Source organism: Necator americanus, chromosome III (assembly GCF_031761385.1).
Source record: "Necator americanus strain Aroian chromosome III, whole genome shotgun sequence".
In the NCBI taxonomy this organism is placed as follows: Eukaryota; Metazoa; Nematoda; class Chromadorea; order Rhabditida; family Ancylostomatidae; genus Necator; species Necator americanus.
Window position 1 is genome coordinate 36,102,406 of NC_087373.1, and position 27,940 is coordinate 36,130,345.

General features: G+C 41.3%; 6 protein-coding genes across 8 annotated transcripts; 4 read left to right on the forward strand and 2 right to left on the reverse strand.

Moving 5' to 3' along the window:
- Positions 1-413: 413 nt before the first annotated feature.
- On the reverse strand, positions 414-15,146 carry RB195_012055 (uncharacterized protein; the record flags this gene model as incomplete). The annotated part of the gene is made up of 19 exons (XM_064193734.1): positions 414-465; positions 546-663; positions 733-880; positions 2,870-3,006; positions 3,129-3,192; positions 7,098-7,253; positions 7,329-7,416; positions 8,280-8,407; positions 8,510-8,710; positions 8,779-8,871; positions 8,954-9,058; positions 9,133-9,259; positions 9,316-9,449; positions 9,629-9,752; positions 9,818-10,011; positions 10,083-10,247; positions 10,459-10,554; positions 11,686-11,818; positions 15,046-15,146. 19 exons carry the CDS (start codon positions 15,144-15,146, stop codon positions 414-416), a joined length of 2,364 nt encoding a protein of 787 aa, XP_064051317.1.
- Positions 15,147-15,199: 53 nt separating this feature from the next.
- On the forward strand, positions 15,200-15,697 carry RB195_012056 (uncharacterized protein; the record flags this gene model as incomplete). 2 transcript variants are annotated; one of them, XM_064193736.1, is made up of 2 exons in its annotated part: positions 15,200-15,240; positions 15,394-15,697. In XM_064193736.1, the coding sequence occupies 2 exons, from the start codon at positions 15,200-15,202 to the stop codon at positions 15,695-15,697; spliced, it is 345 nt and encodes a 114-aa protein (XP_064051318.1). The 2 variants fall into 2 exon arrangements, with proteins under 2 accessions (XP_064051318.1, XP_064051319.1); XM_064193735.1 differs by having other exon boundaries at positions 15,200-15,222.
- A 1,783-nt stretch (positions 15,698-17,480) lies between these two features.
- On the forward strand, positions 17,481-18,479 carry RB195_012057 (uncharacterized protein; the record flags this gene model as incomplete). Its single annotated transcript, XM_013452387.2, has 5 exons — positions 17,481-17,519; positions 17,588-17,704; positions 17,822-17,956; positions 18,239-18,351; positions 18,413-18,479. The coding sequence occupies 5 exons, from the start codon at positions 17,481-17,483 to the stop codon at positions 18,477-18,479; spliced, it is 471 nt and encodes a 156-aa protein (XP_013307841.2).
- Positions 18,480-18,793: 314 nt separating this feature from the next.
- RB195_012058 (uncharacterized protein) lies at positions 18,794-22,139 on the reverse strand (the record flags this gene model as incomplete). Of its 2 annotated transcripts, XM_064193738.1 has the most annotated exons (4): positions 20,803-20,898; positions 20,978-21,103; positions 21,413-21,654; positions 21,860-22,139. In XM_064193738.1, 4 exons carry the CDS (start codon positions 22,137-22,139, stop codon positions 20,803-20,805), a joined length of 744 nt encoding a protein of 247 aa, XP_064051321.1. The 2 variants fall into 2 exon arrangements, with proteins under 2 accessions (XP_064051320.1, XP_064051321.1); XM_064193737.1 differs by lacking the exons at positions 21,413-21,654; positions 21,860-22,139 and adding an exon at positions 18,794-18,875 and having other exon boundaries at positions 20,807-20,898; positions 20,978-21,145.
- An 86-nt stretch (positions 22,140-22,225) lies between these two features.
- On the forward strand, positions 22,226-24,157 carry RB195_012059 (uncharacterized protein; the record flags this gene model as incomplete). Its single annotated transcript, XM_064193739.1, has 2 exons — positions 22,226-23,390; positions 23,451-24,157. The coding sequence occupies 2 exons, from the start codon at positions 22,226-22,228 to the stop codon at positions 24,155-24,157; spliced, it is 1,872 nt and encodes a 623-aa protein (XP_064051322.1).
- A 22-nt stretch (positions 24,158-24,179) lies between these two features.
- Positions 24,180-24,590, forward strand: RB195_012060 (uncharacterized protein; the record flags this gene model as incomplete). The annotated part of the gene is made up of 1 exon (XM_064193740.1): positions 24,180-24,590. The coding sequence occupies one exon, from the start codon at positions 24,180-24,182 to the stop codon at positions 24,588-24,590; it is 411 nt and encodes a 136-aa protein (XP_064051323.1).
- Between the last annotated feature and the right edge of the window lie 3,350 nt (positions 24,591-27,940).

Below are 27,940 nucleotides of genomic sequence, written 5' to 3' on the forward strand. Positions count from 1 at the left end.
TGTGATCACGTATGTCTACGATACGATAATCGATACGATATACGAATACCTCTGTGAATATTTTAATTTCTTATCAACAATAATTCTTAATCTTCTTAGATTTTAATTTTTACCTTTTTAAATTATTTTCGTATTTTGTGTCATTTTATTCATTTGTATTATTATTTTATTGTTTAATTAGTTATTAATTGTTTTCTAATTAATAAATTTATGGGTTGCAGTCAATCCTAACACAGTTCCTGTAAATATTCTTAATTTAAATATTTTTTCCGAAATTTTCCCACACATTAAAAATATTATATTTATACCGTGGGATAAATGCTTCAAGCAAATGAATCGCACAAAAATACGACAAAATTACGTTGACCCTTAAGTATCGTGGTTCAAGGATTCGATCCGAAGATATCCGCTCCTCAATCATTCCTTGCCGTTGGAACATGAGCTTTTGCATGACTGGCGAATGTTCTGGAATAGATCATTCAGGGTTTTTTCCCCTTTGACCCATAGTAAACAGTAGTTGTTTTTCCTTCGTCGCAAGCACATACCGTATGATGACAGGTAAGACGAATAATCCATGAAATAATCCCGTAGCGACAACCAACACCGATGTTCGTGCAAACATTCGAACAGCATTTGAGGGAACAAGAATCATCACAACAATCGCTGCAATACCCGAACGGAAGGTGTTTATAGTCAGCGGGAAATTTCTCGTGGATTGCTGTGAAAAATTACCCAGGAGAGTGGAGCTTCCCGCTTGTAGTACCGGCCATGCTATAGCGCCCATAGCATCACGAATTCGTTCATTCGGATCCTTACATTCCGATCGATAAATACGATATCCGACATGCGTGGCAAAATCAATACATTGTCCAATAGACATCTAAAAAATAAAACAAATAAAAATAAATAAATAAAATAAAAATCTTTGAACAAACTGCTAAAGGAAGGAGCTGGCCGTAAAACGTCAAAAATATGAAAAGGAATTCCGAAGAAAACAAAACTAATTGGATAGTTTCTTTTTTTATTTTTATTATTTTTTATTATTTTCTTTTATTTCATACAACCTCCTTATTTGTTACAAGCGACGTGATTAGAAAATAGAGAGAAAATAAGAAGAAAAGGATAGGGAAGTCTATGTGAGGTCTAGAACGACCTTCTTAGCGTTCCTTATTTATTTATTCACTTATTGAAAACAAATGCAGGTGTCCGATAAAACAAAACAAAAGAACAGGATGGAAACGAGAGCTCACTAGAATTTCGCCTGACTTTTACACCAAATTTTCTTTCACAATTTTACATTACATTTTTTACTACATTTTTACATTTTTACATTACATTTTTTACAATTTACAATTTTACAATTTTTTTCACAATTTACAATTTTACACTAGCCCTTCAAAGCATAAGGGGTGGTGGGTTGGCAGGTCATTGGTCTCCTGTTACAGAAGGTGAGAGATCCTCACTGAAGATTCTTTTCCCAGACCCAAAACGCCTACGGTAGATAACGAATAAACGGATTCTTTCAAATTCCTCTTTATTCGTCAACCTTTCGATGCCTTTAATTTGTTTGTTTACTGTACTGTTCATCTATTTAGTGTTTGTCTTTGTTTGTTACTGTTACTAATGTCACAAGCGGCTGGATTGTTATATTATTTATTATTATTATATTTATTAATTATTATATTTATTAATCATTATTATATTTGTTTTATTATTTATTTTTTACCTATATTTTTGAATCAAACTATCCGTCTTCCGTGTTTTCGAATAGTGTGCCTGCGAGGTTTTTTTTCAGATAGAACTTTTATTTATGGGCATTATCATTTTGTTGTTGTTATTTTTTAGGCACACTACTTTAAAAAATAGGCAGAATATGCCGAAGTTTCAAGACAAGGGAACGTTCAAAAACTACCCAGCTTCTACTTTATTTGTCTGCCTTACACTAGCGTTACGCTTAAATTTTTGATCCGACGTCGTTGCTATAGTCCGGTCAGAACGACATGAATCACGAGTGTAGTTGCGGTGCGTATGCGTACGCGTTCGAAACGGCGCGATGGAGGGAGCAGTTGGAACCGAGACGGGACCGTCGCAAGCAGCAGCAGTGGTTGGTGTCACCACGGGTTTGACCACGCTCTTAGCCGCTACGCTCCACCGAAGCGCCTCGAAACATTGATAACTCCTCTGGCCTTAATAGCTAACATCCTGAATTTTGGACGCGTTTGAATACTAAATCATCTTTGTTCCAGAATCGTAAACGGGACAAATCCTTGCTCGTTGTATTCTTGTTGCAGTTTTTTTTACCATGTATTTTCTGTATTTGTTTATATTCATCCTTGTTTTCACACCCTTTCGACATGCCATTGAACGTAACAAACAAATAAAAGCAAGAGTGAACCGCCCAAGGTGACTAGAAAATAAACGCTGACCATACTATTATTTAGTCAATTGCTTCTTTATTTGCTTGTTTTTTTTTAAAATATTTTCATCCATTAATTGTTTTTTTAGTCACCTTTTTAGATATTTATTTACTCATTTACTTCATTTATTAACTTATTTCTTCCGCATAATTATTATCTCGAACCAAAGAATGGCCACAGGGTCCAGGATGAGAAATATGTTCCAAACTGGAAATAAAGTGAAAATTTTCCCTTCGTTTTTTGAAATTTTCGGACACCAAGTTTATGAGATAACAAACAAAGCGGTCAATTTTCCAGAAAAAAAAAGTGGAAGAAATTCCGTAGCAACCACTCAGGAGAAAACAATAAGGACTTTGAAGTACGAATAATATTGAAAATAATAATAATAATAATAATAATAATAATAATAATAATAATAACACAGATAATGGGTACCTTCGCAAGAAACTCACCAAAATGTTAACGACAGTGGTAGGATCGAGATCAGCACCCCATAATGAGAGGAAGCCAGCTGTACCGATATCCATCGAGATCAAACTGAACGTTACCCAGAAAACTATCGACGATTCCGCAACAAAAAGTATACATACTGGAATTATAGCGAGGAATTAGCAGATACATCCGAAAAAATCTTTTTCTGTTTACTCATACTAAAAATCAGCAGCAAAAATGCGAAGAAAAAAGGAAAATAGCAATAAGAAAACACAAAACCTGATATCAACGTGAGAATCGCGGTTCCAAGTGACTGAAGAGTAGTGGTTTGAAGTTCGAGCATCTGAAAATTACGATAGTATCTCGGACCTCAACATTATTTATTGAGAATTGAATTTACTGCGAAAGAATGTTATTTATTTATTTTATTTTATTTATTGAACATTTATTAAGGACCTCGGACCAAAATCCTCAATAAATCACTCGAAAAATCGCGAAAAATCGAGATTTAAGGGGAATTTTTTCCCGTAGAAAACGGACTAATTAGAAAAAAAGGAAAATGTTACATAATGGAAAAAATGGAAAAATGCTGCACGAATTGAACGCTGAATATCATGTTAAACTCATTGAAGCATTGAAGAAAGTATAGGTGAAACTCCGCTTACAAAGTATGGATAACTCTTTAAAAATTTCCAACAAAGTTGCATAATATTATAAAATTCGTCGTATCTCTGGAATCCTAAAAGTGAAGAAAAATTTGTATTTTATCCAGATTTTTTCTACCGAGTACAGTCGTAATTATTAGCAAAAAAAATACACTTTTGGTGCAAGCGCTCATATTACATTTGCGTCAGTATGTTAGACCGGAAAATGCTTTCCAGTATTTTTTTTTACAATTTTTGAGATTCTTTACAATCTCTGAAATACAATGTTCGAAATGGGATGAGGTAACTTTGCAAAACGTTGTTCTCTGGATGTTCTCTCGAAGTTTAGATTTAACTCCGAAATCGTTTAATTGGTCATATCTGGATCATATCTGGCGAAAATACTCGTCAATATCGCAGCATCGTTGAGTTTATATTAATCTATAGAAAACTAACTTTTGAGAGGTATCTTCTACAATTTTCTTCTAATTTATCTTTTGGATGCAGATTTAGCGCGGTCAGGAAGAGGTCCGGCTACGGATGTACGGTCGATGTTTCGGTACCGCCCTAGTGTTACTCAAACCTTGATATCCATCCAGGTTTGATAAATTGTTACGAAACTTGTCTGGGAGGATAGAAACACTGTCGTAACGGATTGGTTTACCATCGCAGGTTATTTCGAGGCTGCATACGTGTTTAAATCGAACGCGTAGACGTATCCCCGTCAGTATCCATTAACGCCTTGCACTTGATCAACTTTTCTCCTTTAGTCAATCAATTTTCGACTCGAACTAGGAAAAAGGGTGGTAGCAACGCAGAGAGCATTCGATTGCTGTGACCGTCGCTATCGAAAGAGGGTCCCGTCGGGAGATTAATTGTCACTGTTATCGAGTTTGAGTTCTTCCAGAACTTTGAATTCTATCGCGATTCGCTCGTCGTTCCACACAATTAGAGTGGCCGGGGACATTACCCACCGCGTCCCACAGGCAATATATTCGGCCTCACACCAGCAAGCCGGCGCATTGCCTACTTTCTCTCGCGTAGCTATTCCCACTCAGACCTCAGCTACCTAAGGGCAGTGTATCACGAAATTGACATGGTACGGAAACCCAAGGGAAATCATAGGCTTTGGGTTATAGGTTACGGAAACGAGCGTGACCATGCTCAATTCCTCCTAAACGTCCTAGAAAGTGGCGTGGGAACTGCTTTAGTTCCTACGAGGCGCGTTAGAACGCGCACTCTTGTGCGCGCCGTGGTCCTCTTGCAGCCTACTCAATGATTCTGCTCAACTAAGCTGATGAGAAAACCCCATCAATCCTCGACCGCTCGCTCGTTGACGCGGTGCGTGCAGAAGTCTGGCGCACTGCAGCTGATTTCGTAGGAAAGAACATCGTCTTCCACGCCATTTTTTAGGACAATCAGAGGGGAATGAGTGGACCCACGGTTGTTTCCGTAATCTACTACCCGAACTCAATGTTTCCGCGGAATTTTCTGCAATACGTCAAATTCGTGATACGATGTCCCAGCAGTTCCGGTTATCTCTTTTGTGCTTTTATGGTTCCACATCAATCCTTCGAAATGGTCGTCGTTTACATTCTTCGATTACCGTCCATTTTGAAATCGCTGGTGCATTGATAGAGAGATAGTGTGTTGTATTTCGTGATACCATCTGAATTTGTTGTGGTGCACATGTTGTGCGCGTGCTGGGAAGATACAGTATGACGGAAAAGCGTTCAAGTGTCGACACAAAACAATGGACGGAGCCGAACCGTCGCCGTAAGGCTTTGGCGGAAAGCGGCTAGGACTAGTAGGCATGATCCAGTACATATCTTTCTACCATTTTCGTAGCCTCCTAGCTATTCTTAAGATAATAAATTAATTCTTAAGGTCGTTCTGCGGTCAGTAAAGAAGCTAATCCTGCGATACAATAACGCGCTTATTCTGTCACGTGTGTATGTGTCACGAAATTCCAAAAAGAGAGGAAGACGGCTCCCAGATTAGTGCGTCAGCGCCAGAAAGCTATTAAATGGAGTGGTACGGGTCCCACGTCGTCGGATTGGTGCCAGAAATTAGAGTCAACAGAATTATTGTGCCCCAGCACTGCTCAACAATTCCACACGATAGTGTCGTAAAGTAAATGGGACATTGTGAACCGTTTTATGGCCGTGACACTGCAAGCAATTAAATGTACGTCTCCGTATGCCTACTCGACTGTTTTTTACCTTCACCATGTTTGCCGAATCCTTCGTTCAAAGACTGGTTACATTTCACTCTTTGAATGAACTGGCTTCCTTTGAAAAAAAAAACACATGTGTAATTCTCTGACAGAAACTTACGGGAAGTGGTCCTGTTTTGAATTTGTACTTATAATTGAAGTGAAGCGGTCACCAGGAGAAGTCTGAAGTCCGGCTTCAGCCAGACGTTCAGACTGGTAAACATATAAGGCAGGTTGTGGTGCTGAAGCGTGTGAGGATACACAGGTCGTCTTACGGTTGGAGACAGTACACGATTTAAAGGCATCACCCCACGAATCTGAGGTGGTGCAGATTTCAGATAGAGTGTTCAGATGGGAGACTACGGGGGGGGGGGGGGGTGATTACGTTTCTTGCCGTAAAAAACGGCCCGAAAGATGCGTCTCCGCACAAGGCTGGCGCGCTCCAGTCCAACTCCTTGTGGAAAATAGTGCGCCAGAACGTCTTAAGCCGTATCTTCCGGGCCGTTTTTACGGCAATTACGAGAAGAAATGGACGGAATCACCACCTTCTCCATAGTCTCCCATCCCGTATACGAATACTCCACCTGAAATCCGCACCACCTCAGATTCGTCGAGTGATGCCTTTAACAGCGTAGACACAGTGGGAGCGGGTGCAACTGACTAACACGGAGTGGAAACTTCGATATCAACGATAGAGGGAACCTCGAATCGCCACAAATTCTAAGAGCAGGACTACGAAGAAGAGATCACACCTAATTCCAGTAGTGTCCTTTCTGCTTTCACCGTTCGATAGAGAAACTTACGAGAGTTATGTTAGTTACGAGTTATGAGGTCAGAAAAACTTTGATCCTCTGAGACTGTCGTTCTTAAAGGCATCATCCCACGAATCTAGGGTGGAACGGATTTCAGGTGGAGAGTTCCTATACGGGGTCGTAGATTATGGAGAGGAGGGTAATTCCGCCCATTTTTTCCTAATTCCCGTATAAAAAACGACAGGAAGATGCCGCGCGTGCATAACTCCAGTCGAACTCGTCGTAGAAAGTAGCGCGCCGGAGCGTTTGAAGCCTTATCTTCCGGGCCGTTTTTTTTTACGGCAATCAGGAAGAAATGAACGGAGTCACCCTTCTCTCCATAATCTACGATCCCACATACGAATACTCCATCTGAAATCCGTACCACCTCAGATTCGTGGGTTGATGCCTTTAATGGAAATAAAACTGTTACTAGACATGCCTAAAGGAACCTCCAGTTCAGTATTAGAGTTCAAATTTAAAATGGAAGGAAATTAAACTTGAAGAAATTAAAATAAAAAGGAAAAATATTTTTAAACAAGGCAAAAGATGCGGGAGACAGCAGTGAAATATAAGGAATAAGTAAATACGATGTCACCTGATCCGAATAAAAATTGTTCTCATCGAAAACAAATGCTTGCAGATCCGGATAATGACTGGTGATATTTCTCCACATCAGCAGCAGTTCCGTTCGAACATTCCAACTTGCTATCTTGAACGCTGTGGTGAATACAAATTTATCCACACGTTCATTCTGTAACAAAGGTACAATGCGAGTAGGAAGTAATTTTAAGGATTATCTAGTCATCTGCTCGGAACTCTTGCTTACCTTTTGCCCGTAATTCGCCCATTGAATATCTGTTTCCCAATGGTTGTTGAATGAAACTTGTAAGAAGGATTTCAACGTGGAATAAAATCTGAAGAAACCTGAGAAAAGTATTAAAGTTAAGAAAATTTCTCCGAAAAAACCTTTGCGCCCCCCACATTTCCACAAAAATGCAGAAAACAAAAATAAAAAAAACAACTGAACACATGAAATTAAAAAATGATAATTATAATTGAATGTTTTAAAATTAAACTCGACCACAGAACGGTTCTTTGAAATAAGTCGGTAGAAAAGACAAGGAGGGAAAAAGAAAAATTGTTTGTGATTTTTTTTTCAGAACGTGCAAACCTGCTGGTGTACAGGAGGAAACATGTGTGCACGAATAAGTGTTTGGTTTGAGAAAAAAAAATGGGCGCAAAAATCTATTTTTCTGAAAGAACTCATATTATATTCTTAATATCCCCGTTCCGAGGGTGCATACGTACTTTGATTAAGTTTGGAATTTTTAGCTTCGGAGGAGGAGTAAATTTTACCGTAGAAAATCATGGAATTCACAAGATCTTACCATAAGGGATAGAATAGAAAAAAGTTGTTTTCTTTCCTTTTTAAAAAAAAAAGATTTCGTTGAAAGTGGTAAAATAAACTATTAAAAAAATAAAGAAAACAACATACGGAAACCTTGTTATATGATAAATATAGGGGCAAAGTCATCAGAGATTGTATAACGACGTGACACGGCAGTAAAAATCAAAGAGTGATGATCGGAAGAAAGATGTCAATTTTTTTTTCTTCGGAAGAGAAATCCTTAAACTTTTAAAACGAAACATTTTATAGTTAACGATAATTTATTCAGGGGATATTGGTTTTGGTGTCTCGACATACAACGAAACGAAGGATTTAAATAAAAATAAAGATAAAAAATAAATAATACGTTACTATACACACATATGGTACCTTTCATTATCATCCACAAAATACTGCCTGTAGTTGTTGAAGTCTTTTAACCAGAATGAGGTCGAATTAGGTCCCATCGAATACGGTGTGCTTTCCAGATCATGAACAAGATTTAGGACTCTTTCAATCTGAAATCTCTGCTGTAAATACTAAAAAAACCAATGAATAAATATCAGAAACTTTTTCTTTTTTTTCAAGAAAGTATGAATGTGATCTAATGTGACCAGTACCTGATGAGGATCCTTAAAGTCCGGAGCTTTATTAATATATACTCTTCCGATCAGACCTTCTGCCCAAATTCTATTTTCCGCTAGATGGAGGTAATGAAGAAGAGGGGAATCGTCGACCACTAGTCGTGATGGCGTTAAGTTCGGCTCCAGTTGCGCGCATCCATAGAAAGCCATGAATATGTAGCAGATGTAAACTATAACCTAGAAAAACGGAGAATTTTCTCAAAAAAATTTATGAAAGTGAGGCATGACGGTTCCAGAAAACTTGCAATAGTAATTCTAGATGCCGGATGACAAAGAAGTGGAGCAAATACGTTGCAGAAGAAATGTCGCGTAGGAGAAATAGCATCCGGAGCTTTGGCCTGGAAATGAAAATAGTTAAAAAAACAAAAAAAATTTTAGTTCTAAAACTTTCAAAGAGGGACCATGGGATGTGTTCCAAACCTTCTCAATTTCGCCCTTTTCACATCTTTTCCAGACAAAAATACAATGATATCCAGCCGCTTCTCTTCTCGCTCCTAAAACCATGACAGCAGCGAAGAAGGTCAACTATAACAGCACAAACTTCGCCATAGATCTATCATTCGTTGTATAGAAAAAATCGATAGGGGCGGAGCCTGTACCTGATAGAACCAATCAAATGCTACTGCGACCATGATGAATTTACAAAAAATCGATATAGCAGGTGTGGAAGAAAAGGAACCGATTCCAAACGATAAAATCGAGGTTATTGAGGTGACGGAAATAGCGCTGGAAATATTTACTATTATTTATAGGAATGTGAGAGAGTTTGACCGTGACAATACCTTCCCGCTTCTTCCAGAGCTAGCGCCATTCTCTTTTCAGGAGATAAAGTACGTCGTGTGTCCTGCCAAGCTCCCAGCATCACGTAGACGTCATCTACACCAATCGCCAACGCGATGAAGGGCATAACTGTGACCTTAACGTGTAGCTACTAGCGAAAATAGCAGAAAAAAGACAAAAATAGGAGGAAGTCGGCCGCATGCCGCCGGTGGGCCGGCTGCAAGCCGCGCTACCTCAGCGCAAAAAAAGAGGAAAATGTATCAATCCAAAGAGAACATCTTCGAAAATCGTCACCAGCTTCGGGCAAACACCTACCTGATAAATAAAAGGCTCACCAAGAGCAAAAAGAACGCCGCCAGCACTGATGATAGCCATTGTGGATGTGAGTACGCCAATCATTGCTTCAATCGGTTTCGAAGTGATCCAATCACCAGTCATGCTGAATCCCGACAAATGTAGCTTACCGTATCCGCATGTCGACGAACTATAAACGCTGTCACTAACCACGATCCGACGGTGAAACTGACAAGCAGCAGAATTGTCAACGAAATAAACGGTATCGTATAGGTGGCATTTTTTTGCATTTCCTCTTTCAAAATTGAGTGACTGAATATTGAGGTCCTGAACGGAGCCAGCGGAGTGCCAAGCACATTACGTAACGCATTCGAAAATGCTACGGACACATCGTCTGATGATGTCTGGAAGAAGATACTGGATTTCGAGACATCGTTTGGGAAGCTGTCTGAGAAGGGGAAAAAAATGAACTGACATTATTGTATGAGGGGATTTGATAGATCAGATGAACCATTTCAACGTATTTGATCTCATTTTTACCGTCCAATCGTACACCATAGAGATGTGTTGGTAGAAACATTTTATTCTCGAAGAACGTCATTATTGGATATTCGATTTTGATCCGTGGATCAGCTCGAAGCTGTAAAAAAAAGATTGGTTCAACTCAACAAATCTTTTGAATCAACCTTCTAAACCACTCAATCCATCTTTATTACTTTGGAGAAGAAGAAAAAAAAATGAAAAATTGGAATGGCGTCCAAAAAAATTTTCTTAGCTGCATATTTACAGTTCAACTCAAAATCACTAAACTGTTCATTGGTTGATTGGGGAAAGGGGAAAAATTACCGTACTCGACTATTCCAAAACGTATCAAAAAAGATATCGGCAATAGTGTTGCTGAGAGTGCATTGTTTGAGCGATGGACATACATCACTTCCAAAATTCACCTGAAAATTATTTTTTGATATCTTTTACTTTATTCTATTCTTTTTATCCTATTTAAACTGTTCTAATTAATACTCAGAATAAAATTGTGTTGACCTACTTGAATTTTAAGTCGGAAATTTTTTCAAATATTTAGTCATGAGGGTTACTAACGTGTTTACAGCGTTTCAATCTTTCCAGAATTTACGAATTAAATGTCTTCTGAGTTCATAGAATCAGCTCTAGGGATAGGGAAGTAATATAATTCTCAGAAATTTGTGAAAGTTGCTAGGAAAAAAGAAAAATGTGGTGGCAAATGACGAAGGATAGTGTTGAGAAAGCTGCTGCGCAGAAACAATAAACCAAAGTGTTCTTTTGAACGAAAAGACTTAGGTGAACTTTTTCAAAAAATAAAAAAATTATGTTGATTCTGCAGTCATTCATGAAAGCGTGCCTACCTAGGAAAATCAGCCGACATAACTGAATGAATAAAATTTTAAATTGAATACGAACTTAATTGGAAACTAATTTATTTATATCCAAATTAAATGACGTCAATATTAATCTCCCATAATCCTTCATTTAAAAAAATAAATAAGGTAAAAAAGCTGCAGATAAATAAATAGAAATAAACATCTGTGTATATAAATAATTGATGAATTAGATGAGGTAGGTTTGGTTCAATACTTCGAGAAAATCGTAAATCTTAAGAAAAATCATTTTTGCTTTGTTCAGGAGAGCAAATGAATTCTCTTGAGTCATATTACGGATCGCTACCGTGAATTAGGCAATGGGACCCTTGCAAGGTACGGGAACGTAGGTTATAAGTTATAGTATTCGATAATCAAAGTTATAGGCTGCGTTGAGAGATGTTGAGGTCCCTTTCCCTCGTCATCCAGAAAAAAAGCATGCGAATTCGCCTGGATTACGGTAAGAAGGGGTCGCTAAAACTGCTTTACACTCCGCGTGGGCGGAGCACGTCATTGTGCATTTCATTAGTTCACACATTATAATTCACATCTAAATTAGGATTACGATGGGACTGAAATACCATGAAATATTGCGCAGGAGTTATCGAATCTTCTAGTTTAAGAGTAAACATCTTATGTACTACAAAAGAATACAGGATTAGAACGATCCATAAATAAACTCACCTCGTCCCCGTCAATGACTATGGTCATGTTTTCCAGCACGTATTTATTTAAATTCCGGATTAGGTGGCATTTCTCCTTGTTCAACAGATTCTTTTCATCATCCATGGACTCCAATGTCACGGAAACGAATGAGCTGGAATTATCGAATAAAGATGGGAAAGGACGAAGGACAAAATGCAGCGTTGATCAATCCGCCTGGGACCTAATTACGCGTTCGACTTTAAAGGCAGCATATCACAAATCTTGGGTGGTACGGATTTCAGGTGGGATATCCGTATACGGGGTCGTAGATTATGGAGACGGAGGTAGTTCCGCTCATCTTTCCTTGAATCACTGCAAGCAGCCGGTCCCTGAATGCTGTTTTGCACGATGCCTTCTATTGCAGCGCGCCACCCTTGCACGCGTAGCGTCCATTACTGCCTATCGGGGCAGTCCGAATTGATTTTGGACGAATCGCAGCGCGGAGGCGGCGCAAGAGGTGGAGCGTTCCAACAGATGGCGTCGTACAAAACAGCATTCTGGAGGCGGCTGTTTGCAGTGATGCAGGGAGAGATGAGCGGAACTACCTCTGTCTCCATAATCTACGACCCCGTCTACGGATTCTCCACCTGAAATCCACAGATTCGTGGTATGCAGCCTTTAATTCAGACTTGTTTGAGGTTTACGCAAGGACCATCAATGACTAGTCACAATATATCAAGAGAATTTCTGATTGATTTGCTTGAAGTGTAGCCAAGGATGCCAACGATCCTTCTTTGTTAACTAGCAGCCATCAGTGTTATCCCCTTCGTCAGAGACTGGAAAAATCAAAGCTATCAGTGATTTTTCCTCTAAAACGCCTCCTCTACAAAAAGATAGACAAACTCATAGGACTACACATCGGGTAGTGTTTATCTCACTTGCTGAGCCTGGTAAAGTAACAGATAGCCATGTACTACAACTACTGATCACAAAGGTTCTAATAACGGAGTTGATGGCTCGCCCACGCACAGGTCTTGATATGGGGATAGTTCGTTTGTGATTGCTCTGCACTTGCGCTTTTTGTCCATTTGGAGCGGAAATATTGCTGAGAAGGATCTTGAACCGCAACTGTAGTAAGTTTCGGATACTTAGCAGCAAAGATAGGGATTTTCTTTCCTGCCGCACACGTGCACAGTACATGATTGAGTGATGACAAGTGCTTCAGTTTTTTTTAATCGTTTTTACCCTAAACTTGACGGATGTTTTTTATCATCGCACTGAGCCCGATCATTAGAGCTCCTTCTCGAACGGCCATTTAATATTTTCCAATTTCAAATTCCTTGTTTGATAGAGTTGCTGAAAACAAATGAAGCATGTTTCTGACCGAAGATACTGACGCGGCGCCAGAAAATGAGAAGCAGAGATTGGATTAATGATTATTTACCAGACCAGGACAATGAACAGCTTCATTTACCAATAATTCCAAATTGGAAAGTACACTATGTGCAATTTTTTCCCATATTCTCCACTATCTTCTCTTGCGGTCAACATTTATTCAATGCTGCGTTTACGAGAGAGCAGAAGATAGCTGTCAGAACTCAATTCTAGATTTAAAGATCTGCTAATATATAATATTTGAACAAAATATGATAGTTTGAAAAAATCTTCTTTCCAAAACGAAGTTGAGTACAGCAGGAATAGAGAAGCGCCGTGTGTTTTTTTTTCAGCTGTGCTGATCAGTGCTTTACACAGAACTTTGTTCATTTTCTTCTGGTTTAAATGCATCACTCCACGAATCTGAGGCGGTACGGATATGAGGTGGAGTATTCGTATACGGCATAGTAAATCATGGAGATGTGGGTGATTCCTTCCATTTCTTTCTATTTGCCGTAAAAGACAGCCCGGAAGATGCGTGCACAAGGCTGGCGCGAATCGAACTCGTTGTAGAAAGTAGTGCGTCGGATTGCTAGAAGCCGTTTTTTACGGCAATTAGAAAGAAATGGACGGAATCACCCTTCTTTCCATAATACCGATCCCGTATACAAATACTCCATCTGAAATCTGTACCACCTCAGATTCATGGGGTGATGCCTTTAACTTGATTTGTCTTCAAAAGCGGACAAAACTTTATTATCCCTTCAATGATCTCTGTAATCACTGTGTTGGTGTTGATGATGTTGTAGCCAAACTTCCTCTCATTTCTACGTTGTTTTTGTTGAACAATGGCAACGTGCTAAATCTGCATTTGATCTCAACATACAGGATCACAGAATTCTTTTCCAGCTTAACCTTTACCCAGCACCCCAATGAAACGATGAGCAGAAGGAGCAACGTTTGACAGATGAATGACAATACACTCTTCATTCGCTGAGGAAGGTTCCGTCGCAAAATGTAGGCGGTGTTGGTTTTGTTGCACACCCATCTGTCGTCCATCTTGTCGATTCTCAAGAGATCCTGTAACATCGTCTGGCCATTCTTCGCCTCCGCCCTCTGCGCCAAAAACCCATCAGTATCATCAACTGCTACCCACTAACATCAGTAGCTGATGAATCCGCATTGGAAGCGTTTTACGAGGAGCTGGAGGAAGTGATCCGTAACGAGAAGTCCTTCTACAAATTCGTTGTCGGAGACTTCAACGCAGAACTAGGGAAGGCCACAGAAGAGGAATGCAGGATCGAAAGATTTGGGGTGCGGAACCGAAACGAAAACGGCTGTCGTCTCGCAGGGCTGCAATCCGCCGCTCGCCTCTTTCATGAGAATTCTGTTCTCATGAAGAAAGGTCGTCTTCGGTTGACATGGGAATCGCCCAATGGCCCGATTCATGCGGAGATTGACCACATGCCCACCAACCGACGGTGGTGTCTACTTGACGTTGCGGTAGCACTATCTTTTTGTAGTGGCTCTGGTCGCCGTCCCCTTGTGTAAAAACACGACTCAACCTCACGATGGGAAAGAGCACCTGATATCGGCAACGAAGGAGAAAAGGAGTCGTCTACGACGATTGCATACTCAAACGTGGACTACGAGATGCTGTTCGGATGACTACATGCCTGAGCTAACCGTGTCTCGAAGCCGCATACGACAAACTTGGATCGAATTTCGACGACCACCAAGGAATTGTTGAAAAAAAGTAGGACTTTGAGGCTTGATCCAAATGCATCGCACATTGAGCGGTTAGTAGCAAACACTAGCTGCAGAAAAGCGTTACAGGAGGATCTCTCGCAATGCAGACAGAAGAAGATTTTGGAAGCAGCACAAAGAAGAACGAGTCTAAAGAAGTGCCGCAGGGATCTCCGCGAATATAACATTTAGCTAGCAGCTTTCCTGAGCGAAGACGGGACTTGCACCTTCTCTTCTCTTCGTGAGATGAAAATAATTACAGAGAGGTTCTACTCAAACCTTTTCTGCTCATCAACTCCTGTGTCAAGCCCGATCATCTCCACTGGTGAAGTCCCAGCACGGATTTTTCCTTCGGGAGTACGAGTCGCTATCAAGAGCATGAAAGCTGGCGCAGCCGCCGGACCTAGTTTTATATCAGCAGACTTTTTTCGGGATGGTGGCCATCCACTTCATGAAGTCAGCGGCGTACATGACGTCCTAAATTCAGCAAGAAAGGATCCTAGACCAGTGAAGGACCTCGCGAACCGTTCTTATCCATAAGGAAGGTGACCGAGAAATCCTTCGGAACTACCGTCCGATATGCTTGCTGAGCGTGTTATACAAAGTATTCACCAAGATCATATCTAGGACGCTGGATGAAGTTCAGCCTCAAGAACAAGCTGGATTCCGCCAGGGGATCAACTGCTTGGGCCAAATCCAGACCGTGTCGAGGGTCATTGAGGTTCCACCGCCTCCTCACCATACTCATTGCAAAGGGGATGCGACAAAGCGATACTGCATGGTCGAAGCTGTTCAAGATGGCTACATCACGTTACGGAGGAAATACGAGAACAGCGTGGGCACATTTGCACCTGTCAGGGAAGCTACGGATCAAGAGCTCCATGCTCATCTGTTTGACTTGAAAGTTCTTCCGGCAGCGAAGACGCAGTGAAGACGTTGGCAGACACCTCTGCATGTCTAGAAAACCACGTACTACCCACTTCTGAAGTTTAACCGAGGCACACAAGCAGATCCGCAGCTTCGACTTAAATGCAACCCTTCGTCTTCGCGAAGCAGCGGAATATGCATCGAAAGTAAAGCATAGATGGGCCGGTCACATTATGAGAAGAACCGACAGTATATGGACTGGAAAAACGCAAGAGTGGATCCCAAGAGATGCTAAACGCCCTTGAGGAAGACGAGATCCACTGAAGACAGGCCTTTTAAGTATCTTAATACGTAAGTAAGTGTCACCAACGGAGAAGGGTGGTATGAAAATAGATGACAGTTGAATTCATTGTTCAACGTTCAGATTTGGTTTGATTTTCAGTCAAACTGTCTAATAGAAGATTCTTTTGGAAAAAAGCTCATCCGCATAAGAATAGCAACTAAATTTGCAAGTATATAAAGCGTCTAGTTCGAGATGATGGTTGAATGTGCACACGTGGCAGTTGCAGTCGAATCACTTAGTGCTTGTCCTGAATCGAAATGTTCTATAATGATTTGGATGAAAATTGTTGCAATACATTACGTAGGATATGTAGTGCACATTAATTGCTAGTTTAAGGTCAAACCTGTAGGCACATCCCCACAGAGATTGATCAGTGCTGCGCATTTTATCCAAAACTTTGGTGAGTTCTCAATCTATTTAATTTTAGCTTGTTTAAAACTTGTGTTGAAGGAGAGGGATGCGATAGGATTCATGGAACGCTGTGTCCAGCTCATAACACAGGCCCACGTTTATCACTGTTTTGCATTTTCTAGTTGAGACCTCGTAATTTCGTAATTGAGATATCCATTGAGGTCATCCATACCTTTTCTGGTTCTTGCATACCTTTTTCTTTTTTTTGGTGAACCTTTCACGAGAAATTGCTAAGTTCATGAATTTCTGTCAAAATCTTTTCCGAAATGAGATCAGGATTTTTGCGCTATATTCACAGTGCAGCGTTGGTGGATCGGTTCGTGTTTCAGGCATCAGGGTATGGCTGATGTCTCCGAAGTTCGTAGAGTTTGGTTGGCCGGGAAATGGTAGATATATCACAATTCATAGGTGAAGCTTGCACTTGCAATGTTGTCACGTAGCGAACACCTTCTAATAGCGGTCTTAAAGGGATCATTCCACGAATGTTGTGTGGTACGGATTTCCGGTGGAGTATTCGTATACGGGGCCGTAGATTACTGAGAGAAGGGTGATTCATTTCTTCCTAATTTCCGGAGAAAACGGCCTGGAAGATACGGCGTCGAGCTTTCCGGCGCGCTATTTTCTACAAGGAGTTCGATTGGAGATCGCCAGCCCTGTGCACTCGCCGCATCTTCCGAGCCGTTTTTTTTTAAGGAAATGGACGGAATCACACCCCTCTCCATAATCTAACATCCCGTATACGGATACTCCACCTAAAATCCGTACCACCTCAGATTCGTGGGGTGATGCTTTTAAGTTCATGAGGGGATCGGCACGTACTTTCATCTGATATTTTGTAGGAGACTCGTAACCCCACTACTGAACTATTTTCGTAGATGAACAAGATTTCAACCCAAACAATTAAGAAAACAGTGTTTTTCCGGTTTTTAGAAGATTCTGAAAAATGTTTCGGTTTGAGATTGAATAAATTTTTCGAGAGCTTCTCTCGCTGCACACCAAACCCATTAAACGCAATGGAAAATTGATATTCTGCTTCTAACGTTCATTTACACTGGCATAAAAGAAGAGCACAGTCACAAAACTCAGCAACAAAATGAAACTTCTTCTACTCGCTGCCGTTGTTCTACTCCAGGTGAGTTGCATAGCGCAGATATCGATCGCTACACACTTTTGTTGCTATGTGATAATAAATAATCTTAGATCTGTGCTGCATTCGGAGTTGAACGGAGAAAAACGACATTCACGGTTATGATAGTCACCAATAAATTGTACGAGGAGGAAGAGGTAGAGAATGACTTAGAAGAGTTGAACAACGAGGTAATTTACATTAATTAATCAATTAAGCATTAAATCTATTCAGCATTAAGCATTAAATCAATTCATTATTCTGAAACAAATATGGACAGAGTTACAGCAGTTCACTCTCATTCTCAGCTTTATGAACTTTACAAAAACTATGGAAATGAACTGGACATCACTGGTCCTTCTATGAAAAAAAGCACAAAGAACATCAGCGGCTTGTTTTCCGCCGCTTACAGAAGCATAATTAGACTCGAAGATTGTTCGAAGGTAAATTTAATTGTTATTTTGAAAAAAAATTCATATAGAGCACTTTTCCTTAGATTTGATTCTCTATTGCACATCCCTAACATGTTGATATGTAGACTAGATGAAGTGCAAATTTTCGTAACTTCTTGAAATTATCATAAATTTCTAAACTTAAACAAAACTGTAAACTTAGCTTAAAAGCTGTTTCTGGATATTTCTGGATAAAACAATGCATAACTTAAAATTCTACTTACTTTCTCTCTGTTTCCTTGTAAGAAAAAGGAAGTAAATGATTATTTTCAGATAAAAGAGTCCGCAAAAAAAGTTCGGCTGGAAAAGAATTCCATGATCCTGTATGTTGAGATCAAATGCAAATTTCGCACGCTGAAATTCATCAACAAGAAGAACGTGAAAGTGTGAGGAACTTTGGCTACAACATTATGAACACTAACACAGTGATCACGGAGATTATTGAAGGGGTTTTCGATCGCCATGGAGGACAAATCTAGTTAAAACAGAAGAAAATGATCAGAGTTCTCTGTAAGGCACTGATCAGCACAGCTGGAAAAAAAAAACATACGGCGCTTCTCTATTCCTGCTGTACTCAACTTCGTTTTGGAAAGAAGATTTTTTCAAACTATCTTATTTTGTTCAAATATTATATATTAGCAGATCTTTAAATCTAGAATTGAGTTCTGACAGCTATCTTCTGCTCTTTCGTAAACGCAGCATTGAATAAATGTTGACCGCAAGAGATGATAGTGGAGAATATGAAGAAAAAATTGCACATAGTATACTTTCCAATTTGGAATTATTGGTAAATGAAGCTGTTCATTGTCCTGGTCTGGTAAATAATCATTAATCCAATCTCCGCTTCTCATTTTCTGGCGCCGCGTCAGTATCTTCGGTCAGAAACATGCTTCGTTTGTTTTCAGCAACTCTATCAAACAAGGAATTTGAAATTGGAAAATATTAAATGGCCGTTCGGGAAGGAGCTCTAGTGATCGGGCTCAGTGCGATGATAAAAAACATCCGTCAAGTTTAGGGTAAAAACGATTAAAAAAAACTGAAGCACTTGTCATCACTCAATCATGTACTGTGCACGTGTGCGGCAGGAAAGAAAAACCCTATCTTCGCAGCTAAGTATCCGAAGCTTACTATAGTTGCGGTTCAAGATCACTCTCAGCAATATGTCCGCTCCAAATGGACAAAAAGCGCAAGTGCAGAGCAATCACAAACGAACTATCCCCATATCAAGACCTGTGCGTGGGCGGGCCATCAACTCCGTTATTAGAACCCTTGTGATCAGTAGTTGTAGTACATGGCTATTTGTTACTTTACCAGGTTCAGCAAGTGAGATAAACACTAAACGACACTACAGTTACACTAAGTTACACGATAAACACTACCCGACACTACAGTTTCACTAAGTTACACGATAAACACTACCCGACACTACAGTTACACTACAGTTCAAGCAAATCAATCAGAAATTCTCTTGATATATTGTGACTAGTCATTGATGGTCACTGCGTAAACCTAAAACAAGTCTGAGTTAGAGGCATCACTCCAAAAATCTGAGGTGGTACGGATTTCAGGTAGAGTATTCGTATACGGGAGAGTAGGTTATAGAGAGAAGGGCAATTCTGTCCATTTCTTCCTAATTGCCGTAAAAAACGGCCCGGAAGATACGGCTTGTGCGTTCTGGCGCACTATTTTCTACAAGAAGTTCGACTGGAGCGCGACAGCCTTGTACGGTGCCGCATCTTCCGAGCTGTTCTTTAGGAAGAAATGACCGGAATCGCCCTTCTCTCCATAATGTACTATCCCTTATAGGAATACTCCACCTGAAATCTGCACCACCTCAGATTCGTGGGGTGATGCCTTTGAAGTCGAACGCGTAAGTGCGTAAGCCGTAAGCCGATTTCACCCGCCTCCGCCTCATATCGGCATGTAATATCGCTTTGATATTCATTTCGTGTGCGTGCAATGGTGTTACGTTGCGTGTCGTGGATTGACGAGGATACTGCGCAGGTACACACCACGTGCTTAGGAAAGAACAGTAATCTAAGAAAGATCGAAGTGGAACGCAATGTAACAGGGAAAGCTACGCCATCGCTATAAGCCTAGGTGGCTCGCGGCAAGAGCGTGATGGTATGATTCACATGATACTTTTTTTCTCCCTCTAAGAAGTCTCCATAGCGTTTCTCACACTTTGCAAGATACTGTATTGTGTAACAATAGAGAAAATAATAAACATGCAATGATGCAATACTGAGGCAGAAGAAGGTACACGAAAGACAGCCGGCCCAAAGCCAGAGACCTGAGGCACCTAAGTAGCGTAGATGGAAAGTAGGAGCAGGTACACTGACCATCCGGAGGTAACCCCTTAAAGGCAGCATACCACGAATCTGAGGTGGTGCGGATTTCAGGTGGAGTTTTCGTAAACGGGATAGTAGATTACGGAGAGGGGTGTGGTTCCGTCCATTTCTTCCCAATAGCCTAAAAAACTGCCCAGAAGATGCGGCGCCGCACAGGGCTGGCGCGCTCCAATTGAACTCCTTGTATAAAATACTGCGCCGAAACGCTCGAAACCGTATCTTCCGGGCTGTTTTCTACGGCAATTAGGAAGAAATGGACGGAATCACCCTCCTCCACATAATCTACGACCCCGTATACGAATACTCCACCGGGAATCCGTACCACTCCAGATTCGTGGGGTGATGCTTTTAACACGGAACTGAGCCACGAGTGGCAACATCATCGTAAGGATAGTTAACATTTTATGTGAATTTTTCATTAAAAAATAAACCCAAATGATTCACTCTTAACCGCACATAGAGGAATAACGTTGCACGAGAACCAACTTACTTGTTTGATGATGCTCCTGTGAAATTTTTATGAACCTGATATTCTAATCTAGATCTGGAATGTTCCGGTGAATACAGGAAACGCAAGTCGTCCTTAAGAAATGCATGAAAAGAGAAAGATAAAAAAAAGAGTACAAGGAAAGAAAAATTGAGTATTTTGTCTTCTTTTCACCTCCATTCTGACGTTGAATGCTCCCAATGCAAGAATACATGTTAAAATTAGTGGCCCAAGTGCAAATGCACGTGGATGTTTGCTGATAAAAAGTCCGTACTCATAGAAACATTCGGCCAAAAAATCCTGAAGGATCCCAAAGGGATTCACACAAGCGAGCAATCCCATCACATGCGATCAGTCTGGAAATGGAGGTCACTATAATATGTCCCAAAGAATGAGAAAACCGACGAAATTCGATTTGAACCTTAAGACATCAATTGACTAATTCACCATCAATAACGCGAATAATTTTGTGGAACAGCTATTTAGGAAACAAAATAAAAACCAAAAATAAATTAAGACAAAATAAATAAAAATGAATAAAAATAAAACAATTGAAAGCACGAAAGAAACAACTTTGGTTCAGGATTATTTAGTCTTAATGTTAATTACCATCCACAACGGTTTACCGCCTAATAGTGGCGTGGAGGTGACGCTGGGCGTCGAACTGCGATGCACAGCGGATGTTCGTCCTCCGGCAGGGTCTCTCAAGCTGAGAAGGAGTTCGACACATCCGACATTCCGACTTCTCGGAATCGGAAGCCTAGCTAAGAGTAAACCACTGCTAAGATTCACCACCGTCTTGGCAAAATGTCGCAAGGTGGTTCCCTGATCCATATAGGTTTGGCGACGACCTGTGGTGAAAGCTAAGCTCGCCGTGGCATTGCTGCTTAGTTTGGGGAAAAGTCTCTTTGCCACTCCAGCATATTCGCTGCCTCAGTACCGTGCACACTGGGCCCTGCCGTCTCAGACGTCGGACGGTATGGCGACCGGTGAGAGCTGACCAAATCTCAGGTTGCTCAGGACGTCATTGATTCTGGACCAAGGCGACACACGCACGACTCGCCATGGAGACTGTCTCAGACTGTGTACTTACAACGCGAGAACAGTTTCCACAGACGCCGACCTGCATGCCCTTCTCGGAGCTGCAGAGCGTATCAAATTTCACGTGATTGCTCTGCAGGAAACCAAGTGCAGAAGGAGCGACGTACGTCAGATGAATGACGGTACACTCGTCATTCGTGGAGAGGAGGTTCCGTCGCGAAATGTAGGCGGTGTTGGTTTTGTTGCACATCCATCTGTCGTCCATCTTGTCGATTCTCAAGAGATCCTGTAACATCGTCTGGCCATTCTTCGCCTCCGCCCTCTGCGTTAAAAACCCATCAGTATCATCAACTGCTACTCACCGATATCAGTAGCTGATGAATGCGAATTGGACGCGTTTTACGAGGAGCTGGAGGAAGTAGTCCGCAACGAGAAGTCCTTTTACAAATTCGTTGTCGGAGACTTCAACGCAAAACGCAAACAGGAAAGGCCACAGAAGAGGAATACAGGGTTGGAAGATTTGGACTAGGGGACCGGAATGAAAATGGCAATCGTCTCGCTGGGCTATTGTCTGCCGCTCGCCTCTTTCATGGGAACTCTCTTTTCATGAAAAAAGATCATCGTCGGTGGACATGGGAATCGCCCAATGGCGCGACTCGTGCGGAGATCGACCACATACTCACCAACCGGAGGTGGTGTCTACTTGACGTCTCAGTAGTACCATCCTTTTGTAGTGGTTCTGATCACCGTCTCCTTCGTGCGAAAATACGACTTAGCCACACGATGGAAAAGAACATCTGCTATCGGCAACGAAGGAGAAAAGAAGTCGTCTACGACGATTGCGTTCTCGAGGACTCCTTGTCCCAAGGTGACTGGCACATCGAGGAGGACCCAAACGTGGACTACGAGATGCTGCTCAGAGGATTACGAGCCTGTGCAGAACGTGCCTCGAAGTCGCGCACGACAAACTTGGATCGAATTTCGAAGACCACCAAGGAATTGTTAGGAAGAAGAAGGGCTTTGAGGCTTGATCCGAATGCATCGCACATTGAGCGGTTAGTAGCAAACACTAGCTGCAGAAAAACGTTGCAGGAGGATTTTTTGAAGTACAGGCAGAAGAAGATTCTAGAAGCAGCACAAAGAAGAACGAGTCTAAAGAAGTGCCGCACGGATCTCCGCGAATATAATGTTCCGCTAGCAACCTTGCTGAGCGAAGATGGGACTCGCACGTCTTCTCGCCGTGGGATGGAAATCATTACGGAGAAGTTCTATTCGAACCTTTTCCGTTCATCATCTCCTGTGTCAAGCCCAATCATCCCCACTGGCGAAGCTCCACCACGGATTCTCCCTTCGGAAGTACGAGTCGCTATCAAGAGCATGAAACCTGGCACAGCCCCCGGACCTGATTTTATATCAGCAGACTTTCTTCGGGCTGGTGGCCATCCGCTTCATGTAATATTAGCAGCGCACATGATATCCTATCTTCAAAAAGAAAGGATCGCAGACCAGTGGAAGACCTCGCGAACCGTTCTTATCCATAAGAAAGGTAACTGAAAGGACCTTCGGAACTACCGTCCGATATGCTTGCTGAGCGTGTTATACAAAGTATTCACCAAGATCATCCTCACACGCATATCTAGAACGCTGGATGAAGCCCAGCCTCAGGAACAAGCTGGATTCCGCCAAGGGTTCAGCTGCTTGGACCACATCCAGACCGTGTCGAGGGTCATACAGGTTTGCCGGGAATACCGCCTGCCCCTTGTTCTAACCTTCGTCGACTATGAGAAAGCCTTTGACAGCGTAGAAACGAATGCAATACTGTCAACGCTGGTCGATCAAGGTGTGGACGCGTCGTATGTGAGGACATTAGCCAATTGCTACGAACGATGCACGACTAGGATACAGCTTTTCCACCGCCCTCTCACCATACCCATTGGAAAGGGGGTACGACAAGGCGATACTATATCGCCGAAGCTGTTCACGGCTGCATTGCAATGGATAATGAAATCACTATCCTGGGAAGAAAGGGGCATACGTGTTGATGGAAGATTTCTTTCGAACCTTCGTTTCGCGGACGACATCGTTCTCTTTTCGAGCAGTACCAATGAAGCAGAAACGATGCTCAACGAATTGAACGAAGCAGGGAAGAGAATAAGACTACGAATAAACAGAAAGAAGACACAGTTCATGAAGGACGCCCACTGCGAGGACGGAGGAGTACAACTTGAAGGCTCCCAAATCGTGGAAACTCCGTCATACGTATACCTCGGACGTTCTATGAACATGGAAAACGACTTGAAGGAAGAATACTGAATACTGAATACTGAATAGAAGAATGAGAGCAGCATGGGCAGCATTCGCAGCCGTCAGGGAAGCTACGGACCAACTGACAGACCAAGATCTTCGTGCCCATCTGTTCGACTCGACAGTCCTTCCATCGCTCTGTTACGCAGCGGAGACGTGGGCAGACACCGCGGCCACGTCTAGGAAGTTACTTACTACCCACAGAGCCCTTGAGAGATGTCTCCTGAAGTTTAACCGGCGCACACAACACCTTGCCGGTCTTCGTAGCTCCGACTTAAGAGGAATGTCCCGTCTTCGCGACCCAGCAGAATATGTATCGAAAGAAAAACATAGATGGGCCGGTCACATCATGAGAAGAATCAACGATAGATGGACTAAAAGAACGCTAGAGTGGATCCCAAGGGACGCTAAACGCCCCCGAGGGAGACCGCCAACGAGATAGGGTGACGTGTTCGCTGCACGGATGGACCAACTGAGAGCTCAGCTGGATACGGCCCAAGGACCTCGTCAACGTCACTCACGAAGCTTGAGAACATCTTGGATGACAATGGCGAGACAACGAAACGAGTGGAAGAGATGCTGGGGCCCGCACGTCGAGTGAAGACGGGCCATCTAAGCATCTAAGTATCTGAGTAATGTTAATTACGGTGATTGAAAAAATTGATATGAATGAGTTGTTCGGAGATTGCAGCTGAGCGTAATATAAAATCTATGTCGGAATCTAAATGTTTCAAACATATAAAATAGAACAAATACCTGTGCTATAAAGGCTTTTATTCAAAAAAGAAAAGAATTTTACGTTTTTTCCAATTCCTTTCGAACAATTGATATAATTAATGTAGTTGAAATCGTGGTAAAAGCAAAAATTATGCACAATTCCGCACAGCGTTTTCGAGCAGCGCTGTGGAAGAGACAGAAGGAATACCCTAACAGCTAGAAATTGTCCGATTTCATCATTTTCGTGGACATAGAATCTGAGCGTTCTTCTTTTGCTCCCTCGTACAGAACCATGCGTGCGTTGGTCAGTAGGTCGTAGTCCATGTTAATGGCCTCCTCGATGTGCCAGTCACTATGAAACAAAGAGTCCTCGAGTATGCAATAGTCGTATAAATCTTCTTTCCTCCTTCGTTACTGATAGCAGATGTCCATTTCCACTGTGTGGGTAAGTCATATTTTGGCACGAAGAAGACGGTGATCAGAAAAACTACAAAAGGATGGTTATACTGTGAAGTCAAACAAACACCGCCTCCGGTTGGTGAGTACGCGGCCGATCTCGCACTAGTCGTGTCATTGGGCTATCCCGATGTCCACCGACGGTGATTTTTCCTCATGAAAAGTGGATTCCCATGAGAGAAGCAAGGAGCTGACTACAGGCTTGAGAGACGATAGCGTTTTCATTCCGGTCTCCCAGTCCAAATGTTCCAATCCTGTATACCTCTTCTGTGGCATTTCCTAGTTTTGCGCTTGTTTCCAACAACGGATTTGTAGAAAGACTTTTCCATCATCTCGGATTCATTAGGTGGTGATGTTGGTGAGTAGCTGTTGATGATGCTAATGGGTTTTTGGCGAAGAGGGGTGGAGCCAGATGAGGTGATAGGACCTCATCAGAACGAACAAGATGGATGTACAACAAAACTAGTACCGCCTACATTTCGCATTTCGGAACCTTCTCTCCTCAAATGACGAGTGTACTAACATTCATGTGTCGTACATCGAACCTTCTGCTTCTGGTCTCTTCCAGAACAATCACGTCGAATTTGATACGCTCAACAGCTCCGAGAAGGGCATATAGATCAGGTCTGTGGACCAAATTCCGTGTTGTAAGTACACACGGCCAAATGCTGGGGAAGAACCTTAGCGTTCGAGTTACCGGATTATCACTGTGATAGTGAGGATGAATTGCACATCAAAAGTGACAAGGGATAAGAATAGATAGAAAAAATACTGCACAAAACAATTAGATATGTAAGCATAGTGTCAATAATACTAACTAAAGTAAATAAACACGATTTGTAGATCTCGCCCCTAGAAATCGATTTGATCGCAGGTGAAATGATGGACACCGCATGGGGCTACTTAAGGATCGATAGCGTGGTGGTAACTACTACCATCGTTTCTCCTCGTGTACAAACTATCTGATTTCCCTCTGACTTCTTTCATCGACCCATTATAGACTGCCCATCAGTAATGGTACCACTGATTGTTGTATTTTTGTTAGTGCCTTGACCCCTTCACTGCCCAGATTAATTGTTCGATTGAAACCAAAATTTTTCTCTCAGGAAATTGCGAGCCCAAATGATTTTTTTTCATAACACTCTTTTTTTCTCCTTTGTCATTAGATCCAGGGATGATTCGGTTTCTGAAGACGAGGTCTATAAAACTAGTTCAACAGTGTACTTTGAAAATTTCCATAAATTTTCTGCCACTTCCTAGTGCGGGAATTTTACAAGGAACTTGTACCCAGCGTTCTTAACTACGCGACAAAAAGGAAGGAAATTCTAGAAGATTTTTTCTCCAAATTTCCCACTTTTAGTAAATAACATACATATTTCGCATTTAACTGTGCACTTAGCTGAGTATGACACCTGGACGAAACAAAAGAACAAAAGAAAAGTCGGAAATAATGAGAAAAAGGAATTATACATTCACTCTTTAGTACTACATTACTGTAATATATAATTTGTTTTTACATGCTAAAAAAGACTTATTTTTATTTTTAAAAAAAGTTTATTAAAAAAACGGAATCATATATTAACTATTGGTTCGTTTTGTGGTTGAGGAGTGATGAGATAAGTCAACTCCTCTTTTTTCCATTCGGTACTTAGCGTCTTTAGCATTTTATGACATGTGATTTAGAAAAATTTTGAAAAAAAAGTCCTCTTATATTTCCGAAAAAAGCCTCATATTTCTGAATGTGCGAGCCTGATCAGCTTCGTATGTATCAGATGATCGACATTGATTCGGACTTATCGATCACCGCCAATCTCGTCTATCACGCCAAGTTTTTGGCCCCCGTTCTCAAAATACATATTGAAACTTATAGAAAAAAAACAGAAAAGTAAGTGGTTTTTTTCCGAAATTTATAACTCGAGCTAATCCAAGGAGATTCGTAACAGTATGTAATATCAGACATAATATTATCACCTATATAAGAAACTTTCTCTCATTGTGTAGCAGTACGGTAGAAAGAAAAAGAGATCAGGTAAACTGTGCCCATCTCTATTCTATATTCATGGAACATGGCTGAAAAAATGCCGACAGAGAGAAAATCTAAAAGATGAAGATGAGACTTCAAAGGTAATAGCAGGGGAAATTTTCTAAAGTGATAGATAAGTAAAAATTTAACAAACATTAACACATGGTTTAAAAACAACAAAGAAGTAAACAATACAAAAATTTAAACCAATAAAAAATAAAAATGCATGAATAAATGGCCGAAATATTCGTATTTACGGAAGAACGGCGAGCTTTGGTCAAGCGATATGAATTATTGCAATAAAGGACAAAAGCCAGTCACATGAGCGATGATGATGCGTGGTTGTAAGAGTGTTGATGAATTTCTTTTTCTCGTAGGTAGAAAAGTTATGGTCACGAGTCAATATTTTATAGGAAAGAGTAATCGATAGAAACGAGAATCGATAGGGGAAAATGAATCCGTTCGAGTTATAGCGCGAGACGCGACCTCTTTTCACATCCATCACGTCCTTGAACGGCATGTACTCACACACACACACACCACGTCGACGATGGTTGTTAGTATACGACTAGTAGGTGAATTGAGAAAAATATTTA